The sequence below is a fragment of the Pogona vitticeps genome, chromosome 4, assembly GCF_051106095.1.
Source record: "Pogona vitticeps strain Pit_001003342236 chromosome 4, PviZW2.1, whole genome shotgun sequence".
In the NCBI taxonomy this organism is placed as follows: Eukaryota; Metazoa; Chordata; class Lepidosauria; order Squamata; family Agamidae; genus Pogona; species Pogona vitticeps.
Genome location: NC_135786.1, coordinates 185,406,786 through 185,429,181, shown reverse-complemented (window position 1 = coordinate 185,429,181; position 22,396 = coordinate 185,406,786). Strand labels below are relative to the sequence as shown.

The 22,396-nt window shown below is 39.6% G+C and overlaps 1 protein-coding gene across 2 annotated transcripts in view; it reads right to left on the bottom strand.

Moving 5' to 3' along the window:
* Positions 1-22,396, bottom strand: part of MIB1 (MIB E3 ubiquitin protein ligase 1) — a 67,850-nt gene that overhangs the window by 40,462 nt on the left and 4,992 nt on the right. Inside the window, exons 4-12 of one of the 2 annotated variants that reach the window (XM_020785714.3) lie at positions 21,395-21,499; positions 18,380-18,446; positions 17,464-17,668; positions 16,252-16,435; positions 14,087-14,231; positions 10,930-11,063; positions 9,338-9,445; positions 7,905-8,102; positions 6,544-6,695 (exon numbers count right to left, since the gene is read on the bottom strand). In XM_020785714.3, the coding sequence (XP_020641373.1) occupies positions 6,544-6,695; positions 7,905-8,102; positions 9,338-9,445; positions 10,930-11,063; positions 14,087-14,231; positions 16,252-16,435; positions 17,464-17,668; positions 18,380-18,446; positions 21,395-21,499 (1,298 nt within the window). The remainder of the gene's footprint in view (positions 1-6,543; positions 6,696-7,904; positions 8,103-9,337; positions 9,446-10,929; positions 11,064-14,086; positions 14,232-16,251; positions 16,436-17,463; positions 17,669-18,379; positions 18,447-21,394; positions 21,500-22,396) is intronic. The other variant, XM_078392612.1, reaches the window with a different exon arrangement.

Here is a 22,396-nt window from a genome sequence, read left to right as displayed (position 1 = left end):
CAGAGGGGGTTTGGAAGCCTGGGAAGCTGAAAGCTGGTAGTGGGCGTGGAGCGGTTTTCGGCTTGCCAGGCTTCCAAAGCTGCACTCGATGCCCTCTGCCTCCTGTCCCCATGGGGACAGGAGGCAAAGGGCACCGGGGACAGGAGACAAGAGGGCAGCGGAGGGGGTTTGGAAGCCCAGTAAGCCGAAAGCCGGCAGCTGCTGTTTTCTACTTTTAAAAAACTTCTGGGTGGGTTTTGGCTGGGGCGGATATGTTTCTGTGCTGTGTTGTTGGTGGCTTTTTTTTCTTAATGAATCAGCACCGGAGCTAGGTTTAATGTTTATTGTTGGAGTCTTTTCTCCTTCTTAAAGCCTCAGCACCGGAACTGGGTTTACTGTTTACTGTTGGAGTGTTTCCCCCTTCTTAAAGCTCAGCACCGGAGCTGGGTTTACTGTTTATTGTTGGAGTGTTTTCCCCTTCTTAAAGCCTCAGTGCCTTCCAACCACGCTTGCTGTGTTCTTTTTATTTTGGGGGGTATTTTTTCCTTCGGCTGGAACGGATTAAATGGTTTCCAAAGCATTCCTATGGGAAATGGAGCTTCTACTTATGAACGTTTCAACTAACGAATATCTTCTGGGATGGATTAACTTCATAAGTAGAGCTTCCACTGTACTGTTCAGCCTTGTTAACTTTGTCCCTCTGACTATTCCACATAGCGAGGCCGTTTTTGCGATCGCAAAGCGATGGCCTCTATGGGGGAAAATCGCACAGCGAAGGTCGGTAAGCGTTTCGCTTACCGACCTTTGCTTTGCGACCCGCGGATCAGCTGTTCGGCAGCTCCAAAATGGCCGCCAGAAGCCCCGAAATGGCAGCGCGCAGTGTTTTCGCGCCCTCGCTAAGCGAGGGGAGGGCGCGAAAATGGCTGCCGGCCACAGGGAAACATCGCACAACGGTGAGTATTCGGCCGATTTGGCTTTTTTTGTTCCGTTGAGCGATGTTTCCCATAGCGAGGGTTAATCCGGAACGGATTAACCTCGCTATGCAGGGCACCACTGTAACTCTGGCATGCTAACCCGTAGAGTCTCAAGTAATAAGCATGCCAATTTTCAGAAGTCTAAATCTCATCTTGTAGAGCTATGATTTTAAAACAGAGAAACATGTTCTTTTTAATGTGGAATCATAAGCTAGCAGGTAGACAACTTTGTGAATGATGAGAACGTACTCATATGATATAACCCTAAGCATACTGACCCCTTCATGGACTGTTGCCTTGTTGTGGCGAAGGGGCTTGAGTAATTCCGAGAAGGTATGGGCTATGCCATGCAAGGACACCCAAGACAGACAGGTCATAGTGGAGAGTTCAGACTAAATGCAATCTACCTGGAGCAGGAATTGGCAAGTCACTCCAGTATCTTTGCCAAGAAAACCCCATGGACAGAAACAAGAGTCTAAAAGATATGATGCTGGAAGTTGGGCCCTTCAGGTCGGAAGGCGTCCAACATGCTACTGAGGAAGAGTGGAGGACGAGTACAAGTAGCTCCAGAGCTAATGAAGTGGTTGGGCCAAAGCCGAAAGGACACTCAGCTGTGGACGCACCTGGAAGTGAAAGGAAAGTCAGATGCTACAAAGAAAAATACTGCATAGGAACCTGGAATGTAAGATCTATGAACCTTGGGAAGCTGGATGTGGTCAAACAAGAGATAGCAAGAATAAACACTGACATCCTGGGCATCAGTGAACTAAAATGGACAGGAATGGGCGAGTTCAATTCAGACGATTATCATATCTACTACAGTGGGCAAGAATCCATAGAAGAAATGGAGTAGCCCTCATAGTCAACAAAAGAGTTTAGTTTATTTACAGTCCTTAGACCAGTCACATAAGTATAAAACCTTATAAAACCTTAAAACCTTATAATTTCTAACTTTCAATGTTCCATTAGAACATACTGGCATACATACAGCTAGGAGCTACTATCTAATTGGTATTTAACTTCCGCAATCAAAGTATTGCTACACAGAATTTTGCAACTTGACAGGTAATCTGCATATCAACATACAAGAGAAGGAACTCAAGCCTATTTCCCTCTGAACATCCTGGGATTCTATCTATTAAAGGAATAATAGTCTTTTTCGCATTGCTTCATACAATGGGCAGGTGAAGAACATATGCTGTATGGTCTCGATCTCCCTCAGGTGGCAGGAGCATAACCTGTCAGCAAAAGGAGTATTTTATACTTCCCTTCTAGTACAGCAGAAGGGAGGGCCAAACACCTCACCAAAGCAAAGGCTCTTCTAGTTCTTTTAATTTCCAAAGACGTTAAGTATTTGGCCGGTTCCATACAGTTTTTGATGTATGTCCTTACTGCCATGTTTTGAATGCTAGAGAGGTCTGTTTGATATTCATTGTCTCTATTCTTTGTTTGACTATTTGTTTTCCCTGCTCTATTCCAGAAGATATAAGTGCCTGAGATGAAGACTTACAATACCTTCTAGAACTGACACCAAAGAAAGATGTTCTTCTCATTACAGTGGGGTCTCTACTTAAGAACGTCCCTACTTAAGAACAATCCAACTTAAGAACAGCTCCATTTGCTAAATTTTGCTTCTACTTGAGAACAGAAATCCAAGATAAGAACAGGAAAAAAAACCTTTCCTGCTCTTTTTTGAACCTTAGGTCATCTTAGGTTAAAGAAAATTCTCCCCCTGGTGGTAGAGTACGTATTAACCAGCTTTGCATTAGTTCCTATGGGAACTAATGCTTCAGTGTACGAACGCACCTCTACATGACAAAAAAACAGCCAGAACGGATTAATTGGTTTTCAGTCCATTCCTATGGGAAATTTTGCTTCAACTTAAGAATGTTTCAACTTAAGAACACCATTCCAAAACAGATTAAGTTCTTAAGTAGAGGTTCCACTGTATAGGGGACTGGAATGGCTTCCCAACACTAAAAACCCACTTTACCACCAAGTCCATTCTACGCTATCTGAATCCCCGACTACCGTTTATTGTGGAGATGGATGCCTCCAGTGTTGCCCTGGGTGCAATACTGTCCCAGCAGGAGGACCCCTCACAGCCACTACAGCCCTGCGTGTTCTACTCCCAGCAGTTCACACCCCCAGAATGCAACTGCACCATCTGGGAGCGGGAACTCTTGGCCATCAAAACCGCTTTCGAGGTCTGGAGGCATTACCTTGAAGGGGCCCGTCACCCTGTCCAGGTTTTGACGGACCACCGGAATCTGGAACACTTGCAGACAGCCCGACGCCTTAATCAACGCCAGATCCAGTGGAGTCTCTTCTTCTCCTAGTTTGACTTCCGTATTACCTACATCCCGCATACTCAGAATCGAAAAGCCGATGCCTTGTGGCGCAAACCGGAATACGCTGTTCCAACCTCTGATTACACCTATCCTATCCCCTTCAGTTTTTGCAGCCACTACAACTCGCTCAACCCTGGCTTAAGAAATTTGAGCCAGCCAAGCAACGTTTGCAGGAACTCCAAGAGGGCTCTGCCAGAGACTTTACTAACCACCAGGGTCTCCTATTACATCGTGGACACTTGTACGTTCTTCCAGGACCCCTCCGAACCAACGTGCTCTATCTGACCCATGATTCCCCTCCTGCAGGACACTTTGGTCGGTACAAAACTCTGCACTTACTCACACGGGAATTCTTGTGGCCTCAGGTTCAAGCTGATGTTGCCCGTTATGTTGATTTCTGTGAGGTTTGTCATCGAGCCAAGGACGTACCAGCCAAACCTCCAGGTCTGCTACAGCCATTACCCATACCAGCTGGACCTTGGGACACAGTATTCCTGGACTTCATCATGGATCTCCCATGATCACAAGGGTATACCTGTGTTCTGGTAATAGTGGACCTGTTCACCAAGATGGCTCATTTTGTCCCATGTTCCAAGCCTCCCACAGCTCCTGAAACAGCCCAGCTCTACCTTCACTATGTTTTCCGTCTACACGGGCTCCCGACCGTGGTTCCCAATTCATTTACTGGTTCTGGCAAGCCTTACACACCAGTTTGGGTACCCAAGTGCACTTGTCGTCGGTGTATCATCCCCAAACAGATAGACAGACCGAGCATACTAACGCCACCCTTTAGCAATCTCTCCGTTGCTATACCTGCTATCAGCAAGATAATTGGGCTACCCTGCTACCCCTGGCTGAATTTGCCTACAATAACGCCGTACACTCATCTACAAAACAGACCCCATTTGTAGCCAACTATGGGTACCATCCTCGCTTTTTCCCAGCTGCCCTGCCGTCAACCATGGTTCCTGCTGCTGATGCTCATGTATGCGAGTTGCAGGCTCTCCAAGACTTACTCTGAGAGCAACTTCAGCAAGCTAAGGAGGCCTATAAGACAGCAGCCGACAGAAAACGGCAAGAAGGGCTACCTCTGAAACCAGGGGACCAGGTCTGGCTTTCCACCTGTTATCTCCGCCAACCTGGCCGGTCCCATAAGTTGGACCCTCGTTTTATAGGACCCTATTTAATCACAGACCAAATCAACCCTGTTGCTTTCTGGTTACAACTCCCAGCTACTCTCCGTATTCACCCAGTTTTTCATTGGTCTCTCCTTGTTCCTGTTGCAGCACCGGACCCTGCCCGACCTCCACCCCTGGCTCCACCTCTGCCCATTTTGGTTGATGGCGAGGAAGAATACAAGGTCCGACAGATCCTGGACTCCCAAATCCACCAGGGAGGTCTTCAGTACTTCCTAGTTTGGGAAGGTTACGGCCCTGAGGATCAATCATGGGAACCCACCAGTAACCTACACGCCCCCGACCTGGTACAGCAGTTCCATGCCACCTATCCTGATCAACCCGGCCCATCTGAAGGGGGGAGCCCTGGGGAGGGGGATAGTGTCATGAGTGCAGCCGAAGATCTGGAACCTGAAGGGTTAACTGTAGCTGAGGAGAATGCTGAGCAATTAGAAATACACCTGAATCGCCTCCAGATTCTCCTTCCTCCGGGAGACAGGCTGAGGGCCAGGCTTCGGGGAAGACTTATGACAAAAAGGTCAGAGGATCACTTGAAGGCTGTCTGCAGAAACATCCGATCAACTAGCCCTGCGTTCTGACAGGATGAAAATCTTTCCAGCAGTTCAAAGGGCTGTTTTACTATATAAACAGCTCTCAGATGGCTGAAAATCTGTGGAAGCAACAAGTCAAACCTCTGGCTTGCATCCACGCTCCTGACAACTTTGAACGTTCTCTGGACCCTTGGCTTTGGACTCTGACCCTGGACTATGCTGTGCGTTTTGGCTTTGGACTCTGACCCTGGACTACGTTGTGCATTTTGGCTTTGGACTCTGACCCTGGACTACGTTGTGTGAGTTGGCTTTGGTATTTGGATATTGATTCTGCATTCCCTGAATTCCTGACATAGGACTGGCTTATCAGACTCTGCTGTTGTAACCCCCGGGATCATGACAGCCAGCTAGGGCAAAATATTTGATGACTGGTTCTTTTCTGCTGCAAGCAATCTAAGATATAGGAGTGTTCCATTCCATTTATCTTGTCAAGAAGCAGGAGTGGCGGACTGTGACTTAGGGTCACAGGGCTATTGGTATTTTCAGTGGGTTCATGAAGTACTGCACAGGATTGGTGAATGTAATTCTTACTCTAATTCTCACCAAAACTTTAACCCCCACCCTACAGCTTTCAATAGGTTGGAATTCCTATAGCATCAGAATTACCCTAGAAATTTCTCAGTCCAATTTTTACACCTAAATGGATGAGCATGAGTTCATACATCTAACCTGACCTGCTCTGTATCTCTGTATATCTTTTATAGAAAAAAATATGGTCCTATTATGAACTACAATTTGAAATCTAGGCAAATAATCTCTCTTTAAACACTTCTGCAACCAAACTATACATGAGTACAATATTTTAATGGCATCTGTTCTGCTCTAAAAGTAACTGTATTTTAGTTTAGTAGAAGGACAACTGTAACTATAAGGGAATTAACAAGGAGTTATTATTTTCTTAAAAGGGTATCATAACTTATCCCTGACTGATATGATACTTCCATAACATTACCACTTTGAAAAGGTGTCCATCTATGGCTAGCTCTCACACTGTATTTGGCAATGTAAAAATAATCATCTCACATAGACATTTTTCATGCTGATATTATACAACAACTATGTTACTAGATACGTATATTACGCCAAAACTCATTCACCTTTACACCAACCCTCTTTCCCAGTCAGTGTTCAAAAAACGAAGACAACCCATTTCCACAGTATTCCCAAGATTCAGCCATATATTGTAAACGTATGCAGAGTCTCACATGGTGCCCATAGCAAAACAGTCCAAAGACAACAAGACTGTAGTAATAGTCAAACATATAGTCTAGTTACCCACAGCAAAGTTCAAGACATGCAATGCTCATTTCTGCCAATATTCGTATTAGCATGTACAGAACAACAGAAAAGCTAATGTTCAAATGAAAATTTTCTGTGAACTAATATATCCTTCTACTCAGTTTTTTTCTAATACTTATTTTGCTTACCAAGTAACAGGAAGTAAACATCATACCTTGGATTTCCTCTTAGTGCTGCATGATGAAGAGCATTAAATCCATTGTTATTTGTAATAGTAACATCTGCTCCAGCTTCTAGAAGCACTGCCAAGATGTCATCACGCTTTTTACTTATAGCATCATGAAGAGGTGTATCACCCTCAGAATCCTAAAAACAGATATTAGTTAAAGTCCTTAAATACTTACTGTATAACTAAAGGCTACATGTATTTATTTGGACTGAGTAAATATACACACTTATGGAACAATTAAATAATATATGATAATGTGTTTTCTGTGAATCGGTTTCATGAAATTCCATAATATATTATAAGCAGTGAATTACTGGCTGAAATCCTGTTGAATGGTTACACAAAATGTGTAATATTAAGCAGTGAATTGCTGTAATGTAAGAAATCTCTGTAAGTATTATCTGTTGTATGCCGAGTTGCACAACGGCATGCAACAATAGCTAAGTGGATTTCTTAACTCACCACAATTCACTGATAAAAATATGCCTTCTGTGTTATTGAGCAGCAAGATTTCAGCGACTGTGTCTTTATAAACTGTGACTGACAGGGCTAACACATAGACAGGACTAACACCGGGAGTGAGTTGCTCAGTTGGGTGAACAGGAATATGCAGAGTCCAGTGAGTTATGTCTGAGATTTCTCTGAGAGTTCAGAGATGGGACTTTCCAGGAGTAGTTCTGGTTTTCATAGGGCTTCATCTGCCAGTTTCATACTCTGGCACTTCCATGTTTTACAACAGCAACTTTCGCCAAATTTTTCCTCCCAGACTATAGTATTCCTAACCACCAAAATGCTGAAGCAAACTTTAAAGATTTATAGGAGTACACGGACCAACACAAGGACTGGGGCCTTCTTTGACTGCCCTGTAACTGATCTAGAAGCACATAAACATCCCTGCTGTGCCTAATTTGGATCCTTTCTCCTGAATTTGGTGTAGAACCTTAAGGAAAAAAAATCTACAGAGTTATACATATTGCTGCCATCCCTCAAGAACAGATGGAGCCAGATGCTCCAGAAGTCATATGTCTATGATCAAAAACCGTAAGAATAGTAACAGAGGAATAACTGACCTCACAATTGCAAGATGAAGCCAAACCCCAAAAATTATGGCAAGGAAAAGCAGAAATACCACACTAATTGGGCAAAGCAGAAGAAAAAAAATGAAAGGAGGGATCTGAGGAAATGTCAGTTAAAACAGCTGACTGTACCACATGACATCTGCCGCTGTCTAGGTAATGAAGGACATAACCCACAACGAGTGGGTTCCTTCTCTGCAATGCCCAATTAATGATCTTTCCTTACAATTTACTGTAATAAAAGCCACCGAAAACAGCAAGTTTAATTACCTGAAGGCTAGGATGACAACCAAAGTCCAATAATGTCTTCACTACTTGGAGATGACCTTTATTGACAGCAATATGAAGTGGTGTCTGTCTACGTTTGTTGCGAGCATTGAGATCTGCACTGCCTCTGTGCAAAACCTCTATCACAGCTCCTTCATCACCAAAAGCTGCATGGTGAACAGCCCTGTCTCCATCTTTGTCCTAGAACATTAACATTCAATTGAATTAAGTTCTAGAAAATAGTTCTAACTCATGAGGAACAATTATATACTTACCAAACCAGTGAAGTGATGCAATCACATCAAACACTACTAAAATTGCAGTATTTCTTTATACATATATGTGTGGCAACATATGGAGGGGGGATACAAATTACAGCCTATTTGACATTCACCTATCTACGTTAAATTGTCTTTATTTACCTTTATTTAACCTTTATTTACCTAAAAACTATAGCAGTTATTTTGCTGTTAAAATGTGTAACTATTTCACGACAGTCCCTAAGTCTATACTATCAGGACAAGATCCATATTATAGTTGTAACAGAATCTGCAACATAATGCACTTCCTCCCCTGTTGTGCATGAATACCATAACCTATAATGGTCTAGTATGACTGCTGTTAAACTAGTTAGTACAGCAGAGGTTAAACTGCAGTACTAAAGTAAATACTCTACTCATGACCTGGGTTCAGTCTTGACAGGTTCAGATAAAGGATTCAAGATTCACTCAGCTTTCCATCCTTCCAAGGTCAGTAAATTGAATACCCAGCTTGCTGGTGTGGGGGCACTGTGCAGCCCGCATAATCAAATTGCAAACTGCCCAGAGAGTGCTTTAACCACTATAGGGCGGTATATAAACAGCACACCTTGCTTTTAAATTACATATGCCGTGCTTCCTCAAAAATAAGACAGGGTCTTATATTAATTTTTGCTCCAAAAACGTATTAGGGCCCCTTTTTCAGGGGATGTTTTATTTTACAGTCATGTCATCTTCTGGCTGCTGCACAATGGTGGAGGGCGGGGTTTCATTTAACTAGGGCTTATTTTTGGGGTAGGGCTTATATTACCAGTATCCTGAAAAATCATACTAGGGCTTATTTTCAGGTTAGGTCTTATATTCAGGGAAACAGGGTGTTCCCATTTATTATTCTGACACCTATTTAGAATATAGTTATAAGGATTAAGGGACCTCTCATAAGTCCGCTGACAACTGAAAATAGGAAATGAGATATATTTACCTGTTTATCATTCTAATTATATGATGACACAAATGGAAATAAAATAACTATGAAGACAATACTTAGAAGCAATAATTTATTTTTGAAATGTCTCATGTACAGTATAACCTATAAAGGCTGTAAATTTGAAATTATTAAACTAAGATCAGATAGATATTTCTATTGCTATGAAGCTAAGAAATTAAACATTAAGATACCTCTGCTTCTACATCCACATTCTGTTTCAGCAGCAATTTCAAAATGTCAACATGTCCATTTTGACTAGCAGCTTGCATAGCTGTGTGTCCTGCACACTGCCCATTCACCTGGAAATACACAGTTGCTTAAGTCAATAAAAGTTAAAATGTACATTATATGCACATTATGAGAATTCTACTGTCACATACAGTGGGGCCTTGACTTACGAACGTCCCTACTTATGAAAATTTTGAGTTACGAAAAGCTCCAGCCGCAAAAATGTGCTTCTACTTGTGGCCAGAGCTTCAACCTACGAAAGAAAAAAGGCAGGTGAAAAAGGTGGGAAATTTAAATTTACTAACCGTTGATGGCAAAGAGACTGCTTCTTTGCCCCAAAGGTTAGGAAAAGGGAGGCTCAGCCTTCCGGGCTTCCAACACCGCCCCGACTGCCACGCTGCGTGCCGGTGCTTTGGAAGCCCAGGAAGCTGGCACCCAATGTGGCGGTCAGGGCGGCTTTGGAAGCCCGGGAAGCTGGGCTTCCAAAGCCATCCCTGCTGCCCTCTGCCTCCCGTCCCTGCTGCCTCCTGCAGTGGCGGAGGTAGCGGGGATGGGAGGCAGAGGGCAGCGGGGATGGCTTTGGAAGCCTGGGAAGCTGGGATTTCAAAGCCGTCCCCGTGGGGGAGGCAGAGGACAGCAGGGATGGCTCTGGAAGCGGGGGCGGCTTTTATTTTTTTTGGTGATTTTTTCCTTTGGCCGAAACAGATTAAATGGTTTTCAATGCATTCCTATACAAAACGGCGCTTCGACTTACGGCCACCATTCCAATACGGATTAGTCAAGGCACCACTGTATTCTAGAAAATTCATTCAAATAAATGAAATATCAATAGTAATCCACCATACTTTATATTTTTTTTCAAAATAGATGTGTTAATAGCTTTGCAAATGCCCATCCCTCCTTCACTTGATAACTGGCTACAGCAATGCAGTATCTATAGCTTACCTCTGTTAAGTTCAGCTTTATGGTAAAACATTACCATTTAAAAATTACAAGAAACTAAAATACAGAGGTAGCAACATTTCTGCTGAGAGAAACTTAATTAGCTTTTGATTAATTTATGGCAAGATGCTTAGTTACCCCCTTTTCACAAACCCTGTCATTATAGGTAACACATTTTTAAACATAAAAAAGGAATTACATTTGCAATGTTGACTGGCAAATCTGTAGTACTGAAAGTATGACATAGCCTAGCGCAACATAATGATGTGAACGTTAATGAAATGCCAGAACTGGAGATTCTACACAAAATGCATGTTGTTCTCCCCAAAATGTAATGTATTTTGAACAAAATGTAGCAGTATCTCAAAACCTCTGACTACAGTATACAGGCAATCAAATTAAAAAAAATGAAATACCAAGGGCAATTGTCCAGATTTTATACAATAATTAACTTTTTATACTTTCACTCATTGCCATAATGGTTTCAGCTGCATAGATTGTGAAAGATTAATTTATTCTGATCATTTTAAATAGCTCAACTTCTTGAAAAATTACAATAGGTTGGAAGTTCTTAGTTCATTTTACATTTCAAGTTAGAAAATAGGATGCTCACATCCACATCTGGTCTTTTAAGCAAGTCTTCAACTTTGGCTACATCTCCGTTAGCAGCTGCTTTAACAAGTTCTTCGTTAAGATCCCCAGATTCCTGAGTTTCAAACAGTTTCTTCAGTAACTGAGACAATCTCTCTGTGAATATTAAATAAAACAGTTGAGTCAGCATCATACTAAATACTACTGCAGCTGAAAAAACTATTCCTATCTCAAGAAATACGATCTGAAAATATGTTCAAAATTTATTCTAAATAATGTATAAATCTCCTTTGTAATTTGCTACTTTCCTGCAACATTGTCTTCAGAAAAATAGCAAAAACTCCCTGCACTGAAAAATAATCACTAGAAAAAAAGATATAACAGAGAGCTCTCAAAGCAAGCATGCACAATGTTTTCTGCAGTTTATTTGTGAAGATCAGAAAAGTCACTACTCACACTGGTAAAGATAAATGCAGCAAAGGAACATATATGGATTTAGAATAAAAATATATGGAGATTATGCAAAACAGAAAGGTTCTCTGCCTTGATACATTTAACTACTGTCTAGTGGAAAAACATACAGTGGTGCCTCGCACAGCGAGGTTAATCCGTTCCGGATTAACCCTCGCTGTGTGAAAAGCATTGTTGAACGGGGCAGGTTTAATGCGTTCCAACTGGGCTGAATACTCACCGTTCAGCGATGCTTTCCTATGGCCGGCAGCCATTTTTGCGCCCTCCCCTCGCTTAACGAGGGTGTGAAAATGCTGCGCGTGGCCATTTTGGGGCTTCCGGCGGCCATTTTGGAGCCACCAAACAGCTGATCCGCGGGTCGCAAAGCGAAGGTCGGTAAGTGAACCGCTTACCGACCTTCGCTGTGCGATTTTCGCCCATTGGGGCCATCGCTCTGCGATTGCATTAGCGATTGAAAAAACGTCCCCGTAGAGCGAATTCATCGCTCTACGGGGCGCTTGTTGTGCAAGGCACCACTGTAATTCAATTTGCAATAACACATAGGTTAAATAATGTTTGCCAGTTGCTGTAACTCCAAGGTTTCTTTTTTCCTCGTCCCTTTGCTTTTAGTACCACTTAGTCTGCTGAAGAGTCCTTGAGAATATAAACGCTTGAGCACCTTATGCGACATACTGGTTGGTTCTAATAAAGGTCTTAGATCATAATAAAAGTACTTAGATGCCCTACTGCCAATGCTCCAGCACATATCTGGAAGGATATAATAGCCATTTCAATGACAATTACAGTGGTTCTCATTTAAGCATAGTGTTCAACTCAGGATGCTGGTTTATTATAGCTCGAGACTCACCTATTAAAGTGATCACTTATCCCTACTATATGTTCCATCACTAATATTAAAACATGGACTGAGTTCTCGGCTGTGTATTCCCCCAATAGGTAGAAATATTAACATTATGAAGTCTTAAGTGAATATGTACATCATTGTAGCAAGAAACAGATCTCTGGGTTAAAGCATCTGAGCCAGTCTTACAGTGAATATAGTTAGCACTGGTAGGAATAGGGAAAAAGTAATCTTGTTCACAATAATTTGAACCTAGACAATTTGTACTTTCTGAGTATTTACTGGAATCCTGTTATTCTTCAGTATGCATATTTTCTTTGAAATTTGTGAGTTTTCTATAAAAAAGTAGCATACATTAGTAAAAATACTGTATAAAAGTTGTGGGGAGGGGATTTCCCCAGATGTATTAAATGAAGATAACCACAAAGGTACACATTACAAGAAATGGAAACATATTTTTGCATGGATGGACCTTATAAAAATTTATAAATGAATACAGAAATGTGATGAAACAAGACTGGAAAATATGAAAATGTTAAACTGAAATTATCATGAGTTATCAGGACTGATGGAATTTTTAACCCCAGAACTTAGAGAATGCTGAAAGCAAAGAGATGAGAACATAATAGAGAAATTCACTTCACTACCTAGAGGGAATGTCAAATTCAGATGGAATCACAGAGTCATAAAGTCCTGACCAAAATCCTCTATTTTGGGAATCACAGGAGGAAATACACTAATTTCCAATTTTAAAATGCTGGATGTCTCTTGTTTTCTATTATTTCCACTACCAAAGAGGAAAATATAAAAGAGTGTAAAATACTTGTAAAAATACAAGTCAAATGGATTACCAGTGTAGAAATTAAGTCTCTAGTTTGCCACAGAACACCAAAGACAGCTATTCAAATAAGTAAACAAAGTGAAGATTGTGGGTGGAGAGAGAGAAAAGTTGGCCTTCCTGAGCCTGTGAAGTTTGTCCATTTTCCAGGACATGAGAGTGAGGGGAAATGTATTATGAACTTTAAAAATTCATCTCTTCTATCAGTGATAAGGCAATTAAGTAAACAAACTCAATTCTAGCAACTAGCCCCAAGCTTGTTCTTTTAAGTATGACATAGTATAGTACAGAAAGATTTAAGGAAGGTATAAAAGAAAATTTTGTGAGCCTCAAAAACTGCATTTCCTGACTGACTAAAGCCTTGAACAAGAGTACTACGAGTAGAAACAGGAGATACATTGCAACATTTCATTGTCTCCCCACTTTCTGAAATCCAGACTAGCTCCTCTGTAACAGTCTGTAAACATCCTCTGAATTATGTGATGATTATTAATATTGGCTCATGGAGAATGTACCATCCTATATACACTTAATAGAATGCAAGCTCTATTAGATTCCAAAGGTTCTCTTTGGCATAGACTAGGAATATACACAACTGCAATGAAAGCTATTTACAAACTGTTCTTTTGATGCTCTTTGCAGCAAGGCACAAAAGCCAAAATCCTATTAGATACTCAAACATGAGCAAGAAAAATCACAAGTTGCTCTGCCTAGCTGATGAGATGCTCATCATATGTTAGCTGTTCATCCAAAATCCCTGTCCATGGCAACGTCCCCAATTCTCCCACGCATTTTTGTAAATATCCAATATAATTTTGACTAATAAACATCAGAACATACAATGTTGTAAAGGCCACTTCAGATATTCCATATTCAAATAATTTTGTACTATTCTTCCTGAGAACAGACATTTAAAAAATATGGTGCATTAAAAAACTGTAATATTCTTTAAGTCCTTTATTGCACATTTTTTATCTTAGCTTAAAAAGAAAAGTCAAACCGCACAGACACAGTGAGTTTCTAACTTACCACCAGATGCATTGCTTATAGCAGAACCTGCTGATGCCACCTTTGACACAGCAGCTGGATTGTATGTCCAAGAGGTTCCACAGACCTCTACTTTTAAGTCACTGTCTGAATAGATCTGCTGGACCCTTCCAACTTTACCTAGAGTCTAAATTGAAGACAAGACAGATCCCAAAACATATCACTTTTTAAAAAGAGCTACATAATTCCAATTTTTTAAATATCTTAGTTGATACTCTAGTCTCCAGTTCAGACAAGCTGCTTGAAAAATGTTGCCCGAATTATTAGGATATTGCAGGCAAAAGCTAAAAAGCTGCACAGTGAATAATTCTTAAAACAAAATTCAGCTCATTTCTGTTGGCTAGCATCATACAGCTAATACCAACTATAGCAGATCCACTAACTCAATGGGATCTACACAAGTATTGACTTGTCATTCAGCAGTTGATTCAGTGGTTAAATTGTCTAGATGAGCTTAGCAATAAGATATCACCAAGACAGGCCATCTTCCAATGGCTTGAGGCACTGTATACAGTACATGGTCCTAATCCCACTGCCAGAACCCAACTGTGTGAATCAAAGAGACCATGATGAAGTAGTTAATAATTCTCATGAAATCCGAGTACTGGAACACTGTCTTCTGATCATAAACACGGATATGGTATTGATCAAGAGAGATGGTGGCACAGAAAGGGAAAATTTTAGGACTACATAGGTAAAGGTAAAGGTTCCCCTTGACAATTTTTTTTTTTTTTTGTCCAGTCGTGTCCGACTCTAGGGGGCGGCGCTCATCCCGGTCTTCAAGCCATAGAGCCAGCGTTTTGTCCGAAGACAATCTTTCCGTGGTCACATAGCCAGTGTGATTTAGACACGGAACGCTGTTTACCTTCCCACCGAGGTGGTCCCTATTTATCTACTCGCATTTGCATGCTTTCGAACCGCTAGGTTGGCGGGAGCTGGGACAAGCAACGGGTGCTCATTCCGTTGCGTGGATTCGATCTTACGACTGCCGGATCTTCTGACCCTGCAGCACAGGCTTCTGCGGTTTAGCCCACAGCGCCACCACGTCCCTATCTAGGACTACATAATGGAATGGAAACTTATAGAAAATGAAACATGCTTTTCCACTAGCTTTTATTTTAGATTTACCATTGACTTTTAGCTCCATCATAGTGACAACAAAGGTGTAAGCCTCTTAAAAGACAGATATTTTCATGTCACTGAGCTTACTATGCATAATAGTGGCATGCATTTTACCGGGAAGCTAACCTTCTGTGCGCTATGCAGCTAGGCCCTTCATATTTTGAGAGAGATCGTCAATATGATATCCACCTAAAATTTCATTCAAGGCACTGTCTGGAATCCTATTCGGACATTAAATGGGTGTAAGTCAATGTTATGTCTGTGGCAGCTACAAGAGCATCAAGGTAGAAGTGCTAACCATGAAGGATTTTCTATGGTACATTGTGTCACAGGTTGCAACAGGAACTGTGAAACCTATTGCACAACTGAACTGCAGAATCTGTGTTGCCTGGGTGTAATGTCCAGTAAAGTTATGCCTGCATAACTTTGTTACATAGGACAAAAACTAGATTCCAACCAATGTCAAATGAAATACTGTATCTTTGAGTTATACAGAGGAGCTAACTACAACAACCATTTAGAAATGGTAGCTCCTCTCTATATGGTAACATAACCAAGCAGTAATCTTAAAATTTCAGAATGCAGTGAGGTGGAGCAAATTTACCAGCTTTAACAGACAGAATCGATTTTATTCGCAGGCATCCTTATACCAGCACCATGACACATATAACTTTGTCTAAGTATCGAAACACTAGCAAAAAATAAAAGAAAATAAATTCACCTGACATTAACCTTTTGTGCCAAAAATGACATATGTTTGTATTCATACAGTCACCTGTAACAGAAGTTCTGGTGGCAGTTTACAAGCAAATATAGCATTAAAATATAACATTTTATCCCCAACGAACACAATAAAATCCTTGAGATTATCTGTGCAGAGAAAAGCAGTCAAGTATTTCCTTTCAGCACTGGACTGTTTCTCATCCAAAAGAAAAAAAATATCTCACCCACAGAGCTTCAAGGTAAACTAATCGCCATTTTATATCTGAAGATGCATAATATTAAAAGCATTTGTATATACTTACAGGAAGCATTGCTTCTGCCCATTCCCCATGTCCTCTCTGAAGGAGCTTGATTCTTTCTAAATCATAACAAACTTGGACAAGATCACCCACTTGAAATTGTGAGGTGCCGCCTTCAGCACCTTGAGCAGCATCTCCGCTTCGGACAACATTGGCTTTAGTGAGAACCGCAGGATTAAAAGTCCATCTAGAAAACAGCAGTGACTTGAAATATGATTATGCAATGGTAATGTTCGATATTTTATGAAAACACAGTCAAGTAGCTGCACTATTAATTAGCCTTGTTACACACTGTGACTGCTTGCTTCTACAAGAATTAAACTGTTTTGTTTGTTTCATTTATTTGGTTCTATCTCATTTTAAAAAGAAAAATATTTGCACACAACACTAACTTTTAAAAAAGGATCTAGCTGACATCTTGAAAATTACAGAACCCATATCTTAATGTCTTTCTAAATTGCCATAAAGAACTCAAGACAAAAGAGACAAATACTGTATTACTGAAGAGCATTTCCTATGGACTCCGCAAAAGTATATTCTATCTCACTAATCTTTCAGAGTTCTCTGAGAGCTTTAACAAGTATGTGGATAGAGACAATCTGGCAGACACTGTTTACACAGGCTTTTAGAAAGCTTTTGGAAAAACTTTCAAATGGTCCTAAGCAACTTCATGGGGTTATGAGGACATGCCCTTTAATAGATGTATAACTGGTATAACGTCAGAAAGAAGCAGCTATCCTTAGACAATTCTTATAAAGAAGGAATGTAAGATGTGGGGTCCGGGTCAAAGATCTGTATTAGGACTGGATCACTCTAGTAGCACAATGGCATTACTGGATAATATTTTTTTAAATGTATCTGTAAAAATGGTAAGTAAAAATAATTATATACTAATTTATTTCCATTTCTGTTCCTAGCTAAAAGAAATACTTTGGTACAGAAGGCAATAACTACAAAAGCAACAAAAGGGTACCTTTGCAATTTTGTTTTTGCTTTTGTACTTGAAGTTTAAAATGCAAAAAAGTAACAAGTTCTATTAGGGTTTTGTTTTTTTTTTTGGAGGGGAAACACTGTTTATTCCAATATAATATACAGAATACAGATGTATTTTCCCATTCTTCTTTTGGGACATGCCAGGAGCAAAAAGGTAACAGATTAACAAATACTCTCAAAGTAGAAACAATTCACCTTGCAAAACATATGAGATTAATATACCTATTGCCACTTGGATACTGCACAACAATATCATGATCTTCATCAATGCCACAAACTGTGCCAGTAGTAGTTAAAGTTTCAAACATTCCATCAGTCCATCCTCCATGACCATGCTGCAAGGACTGAACGATTTCTAAATCCAGGTCAATATTTACTAGATCACCAATCTGCAACCCACCTGGATTCCTGTTACCATTTTGTTCACCTAAAGTTAGAAGAAAAAGACAAGATAATGTTTAGGAACTTTCATTCACATTTAACAAATAAGAGAAGGAGCTACAAATTCTATAAAATACAACAGAAAAACACTGCTTTTCTAACAGCCTACATCTGTTCCTTCTGATACACAAATTGCAAGTTCAGTGAAACTACATAACCACCTTGTAATGAAAAACAACTATAAGTGCAGTTCAGATGATATAAAGTCCATTAATCTGTCATGGTTTATTTTATTTATTTATTTATTTGATTTATACCCCGCCTATCTGGACCGATGGACCACTCTAGGCGGCTAGAGTGGTCCATCGGTTAAAACATATAGGTTAAAACATATAGGTTGCGGATTTTAATCTATGACAGCCCGAAACCAATTGAAAGACTGCACTGGCATAAATTTCAGCTGCTAATTGCCACAAGTTAAGAAATCAGCATGGACATCTGTTGTTACACAACAAGTCATGTAAATGGTATGTGACCGCAAATGCATATATCAGTTTCTTAACTTGTGCAATCAGCAGCTGAAGTTTACACTGATTGGGTTACAGGTAAGTAATATGATTCTGGCCAATAAATTCCAGAAAAATGTTTCTATTACCTTAACACATCACTCCAATAGTACTATACACATACAAATCCACAAACATTGTGAGTCTTTATACTAGTCTTATACCAGAATTCAGATGTTCCCTTAACTCACCGAGCACTGGACAGTGGTCTCGGTAGAAAGAACCTCCTTTTGCATCCTGCACACATTTAAGGTCCGACTAAAAAGAACAATAAAACAAGAGTTCATCAGCTTTAATTATTTGAACACAGATTGGTTAAATTTGCTTTTGAGCTACTACCTGCATCATAGTTGCTTAGTAAGACCATCACTATAATGTCCTACTATGCGAGTCTTTTTTTAACCATTAGACTACTACTAACCATACTAACCTTGTTTATGGTCTGTGGATAGGCAATGATGCTTTGTCACAGGTATTCTATGGCTATCTTATTCCATGGTAGCAAAACATTTTGGTCTCAAGAGATGAATCTAGGATTTGGTGGCAGATCAGAAACCAAACACATGTGTGCACATTCATGCACAGCCACATAACACAATTCTTATCAATCTGGACATTTTCTTACTAGCGTGTGGAAACTAACTCAAATCCATGCCTCTCCACTTTTGTGAAACAGCTTTCATGCATACAAAGCAGAACGCAAGTTATTTCATCATTGTCACCATTTGTGTCTGAAGCAATCCAATGGTGCTTCTGGAGTAGAAGGATCAGCGAACAGGGAGCTAACATTGCCCAGGGAATGACCAGCACTTAAAATTGAAATGCATTTGGAAAGCCTTTCTCTGCAAAAGCTGGTAAAAGATAAGAACATTTTGTGTTTCTTAGCAGGTGAAGAGTTTCTCTTCCTCAACCCTAATGTATATTCTGGCACTGTTACTTGCAGGCTATTTCCCTGACAACTGATCAACTGGGCTGCAGCAAGAAGAGGGTAGGGAGCAACACAGTCCATACCTGACAGCTGCATGTAGGTTGGACTCCCCATCCTATGCTTTAAATATTTCTTAAGATCTTAGTTACAAACAACCAAGTTTTCAAACTCTGCATCATCACAAAGGAACCATCACTCTCTCTAAGATGATCATCTCTCTCCCATTCTGTTCACAGAGTATTCCCCACCCCCATTCATATTCAATTCACACAAAGCTCTGTCCAGCTCATACACAACACCATCCTTGACTGCATTAGTCACACTGGTACATATACAAAATGTTGCCCAAAAAGTTTCCAAAGTGTAACATTGCTGTTTTTTTAAAATGAAAGTAAACATTTTTAGGTAGTCTCTAACTAAATACTCCTACAAAATTTTTATTATTTTTAGCATGCCCTACTAGTGCTGCACAATATTTTGCATTGTACTTTAAACTCATGCTTTATAAGATACTTAGACAAGCTATTTTAAAAAGTAACATCTTCTGAACACAAAAGCAACAGATTTCCTAACCATTTTTCTTTCTAGTCTTAATTCAGATAGCAGCCATCTGGTGTTATCTCTGAAGCAATTCCCACTGGACAAAGGTCATTCAGGCATGTATACTAAAGTGTGAAACCAATGGAAAGAGAAGAATCCTCTAATTCATATAATCTAGAACTGAGGGAGTAAACAAAGGGGCAGGTGGTGTATAGCCAGCCACATACAATGATCAGTTTCTTTATCACTTCAGAGAGAAAAAGCCCAAAGCAGGAAACCTGGCACTGGCAGACTAAAGCATGAAAAGAATAATAAAAATTGTCCATAAATTCTATGAGAATATTGCAGAATGATCCTGAAAATGAAAGATCAGTACATGATCATTCCAAAGCCAGATATTCATGAATATGCTACACTTGTAACACAGAAAACATGTACATTCTCATACATGTAGTCTGAAACTATTAACCAAGGTTAACTGAAATTCAATGTAGACAGTCCCTCTTCACAGATTCAGTGTGTTAAAAAACTTAAATATTTAAAAATGTGTGCACATGAAAAGCAACTCACTGAGCTTTTTCCAATAGCTGGGGGCATGGCTTTATCTGAATAAGTAATATGAAAAAACTATTTAAAAAGGTCAGTCTAATCTTGCATTCAGAGGGTCAAAATCCTACTTCCTTCATATGTTACCATGAGAAAAAACTCACATTTATATGCAACATGTTAGGGATAAAATCATCACTTAAACAAAGAAAAGGTAATTTATGAGACTGTCACTGATGTTCACAAATAATAGATGGAGCTACAAATTCTATAAAATATAATGCAAAAAGCATATTTACAGCTTGGCAACAATTTTAACAGAGTATACAAGCATTTCTTGCATAAGATATAAAGTGTTTTTAAGAAAGAGGCCAATGCTTTATGAAATTTGTAAAGGGCTACTGGTGCATCAGCAGCTTGTTATGTTTCAAAACTGAAAACGGGAAAGTTAATTAGCATATAGTGACAGTTTGCATAAAGACAATAGACTGTATTCAATCCAAGTTGCAAAAGAAAAGAATAAACACTAATGCCAAATGATACATTTACCAGTAACCCTACAATTATATCAAGTACCTCCACATTGTTTAATGTGCCACACAGATCATATTAAACACTTTATTCTAAAGAGGAGCTGTGAATATGACATATATTTACATTTACTGAAAAAAATATTCTGTGATCCATTTCTGCTGCTTATTATGTAGAATTTATACCCTGACAATAATGAAACCAATTAGAAGTTTACAGCTCAAGTTTGAAAAAACTCCCAATCATGCTAACATTCCACGAAAACTAACAAAATATGTGGCCACTATATAGCATATGAATAAATCACTATATGGCATATACATTATTAATATATGAACATATTTACAGTTCTGGGCTAAAAGTATTTGTCACCTATTTCTAGCTATTTTAAGTTGTTTTTTTTAAATACCCTATTCAAATAAGTCCTAGAAATGAGACAGAAGACAACTCCTTCATTTAAGAAGTCTGTACATTTAAAAATCTGAGACCAGACTTATGCATATGCATGAGCCATCCCTACAGCTGCAGGAACAATGAACAGTTTAATAGCATGCAAACTGACAGAAGGATATCACACAAAAAAAGATAATAGCACAGCACAAGCCATTTTTGCTATTCCTCCATGAAGCAATTTTACTCTTTGTACTGCTTTACTCCTTACCATGCCCTCAAAGCCAACTCTGTAAAGGTTTTTAGCTCCATTGTCCCATAAAACATATGCTGCACTGTGTGGACTTGATGCACTCCAGTCTTGGATTTCAGTTACCTAGCAAAGTAGGAAAGAAGGATATATGTCTAATGCAGAAAATAAATGAACTTCATTTACAAGCTATAGTTAAGAATACTCCAATTCTTAACTAAAACACGGGGGGGGGCGGCAGGATATAATACATAAATGTGGATTAAAACACAGTAAGACAGCTATCATTGAGAAGACGGAGCAGCAAAAGTTTGAAAGAGAAAACTGTAAGAACAAAGTTAAACCAAAATTAAACCTTTTAACAACTTGTGACTATTCTAACAAGTAAAGTCTTCACACTGCAGCAAGAGACAATCAGGAAAGCAGTAAAAGAAGCATTTCTCAGCATTGAAATCAAAAAGCTCCATGCAGCTACTGAAAAGGTCCCTTCTCTACTTTCAATGAGCTGTGATTTTAGTACAGACAGGAGAGCTTCTGCTGCTGACTGTATTCTTGTTCACAATCAATGCAATTTTATAAATCAGTTTCATTTTTACTACCAAAATGATACTATGCTGTTGATTCCTGCATTGAATTAGACTAAATGACTCCCTTATTATTTCTAAAACTACAATACTCTATGTACTGTAGGTAAAACACTTTTGGAAGGTTCTTGCAATACCTTAAGCACTTTTAAAAGGAAGTTGTTTAGATATAAATATGATCAGGATATTCTGTTTCAAGATGTGAATCCTGAGGTATAAGTTCAATTAGAAAAAAATTAGAAACTATGTTCCTATATGATGCCTTTCATAATAGGCCTTATTACATATATTTCCACATTAAAAAATTAAATAGTAATCATTTATTTAGAAACAATCTTGCTTTATATGCCATTTTCTTCAGGTCAATCAAATAATTCAGCAACAGAAATATTAAGGCACCTATTTATACCACAGACATACAATTGTGCATCAGAAGTCC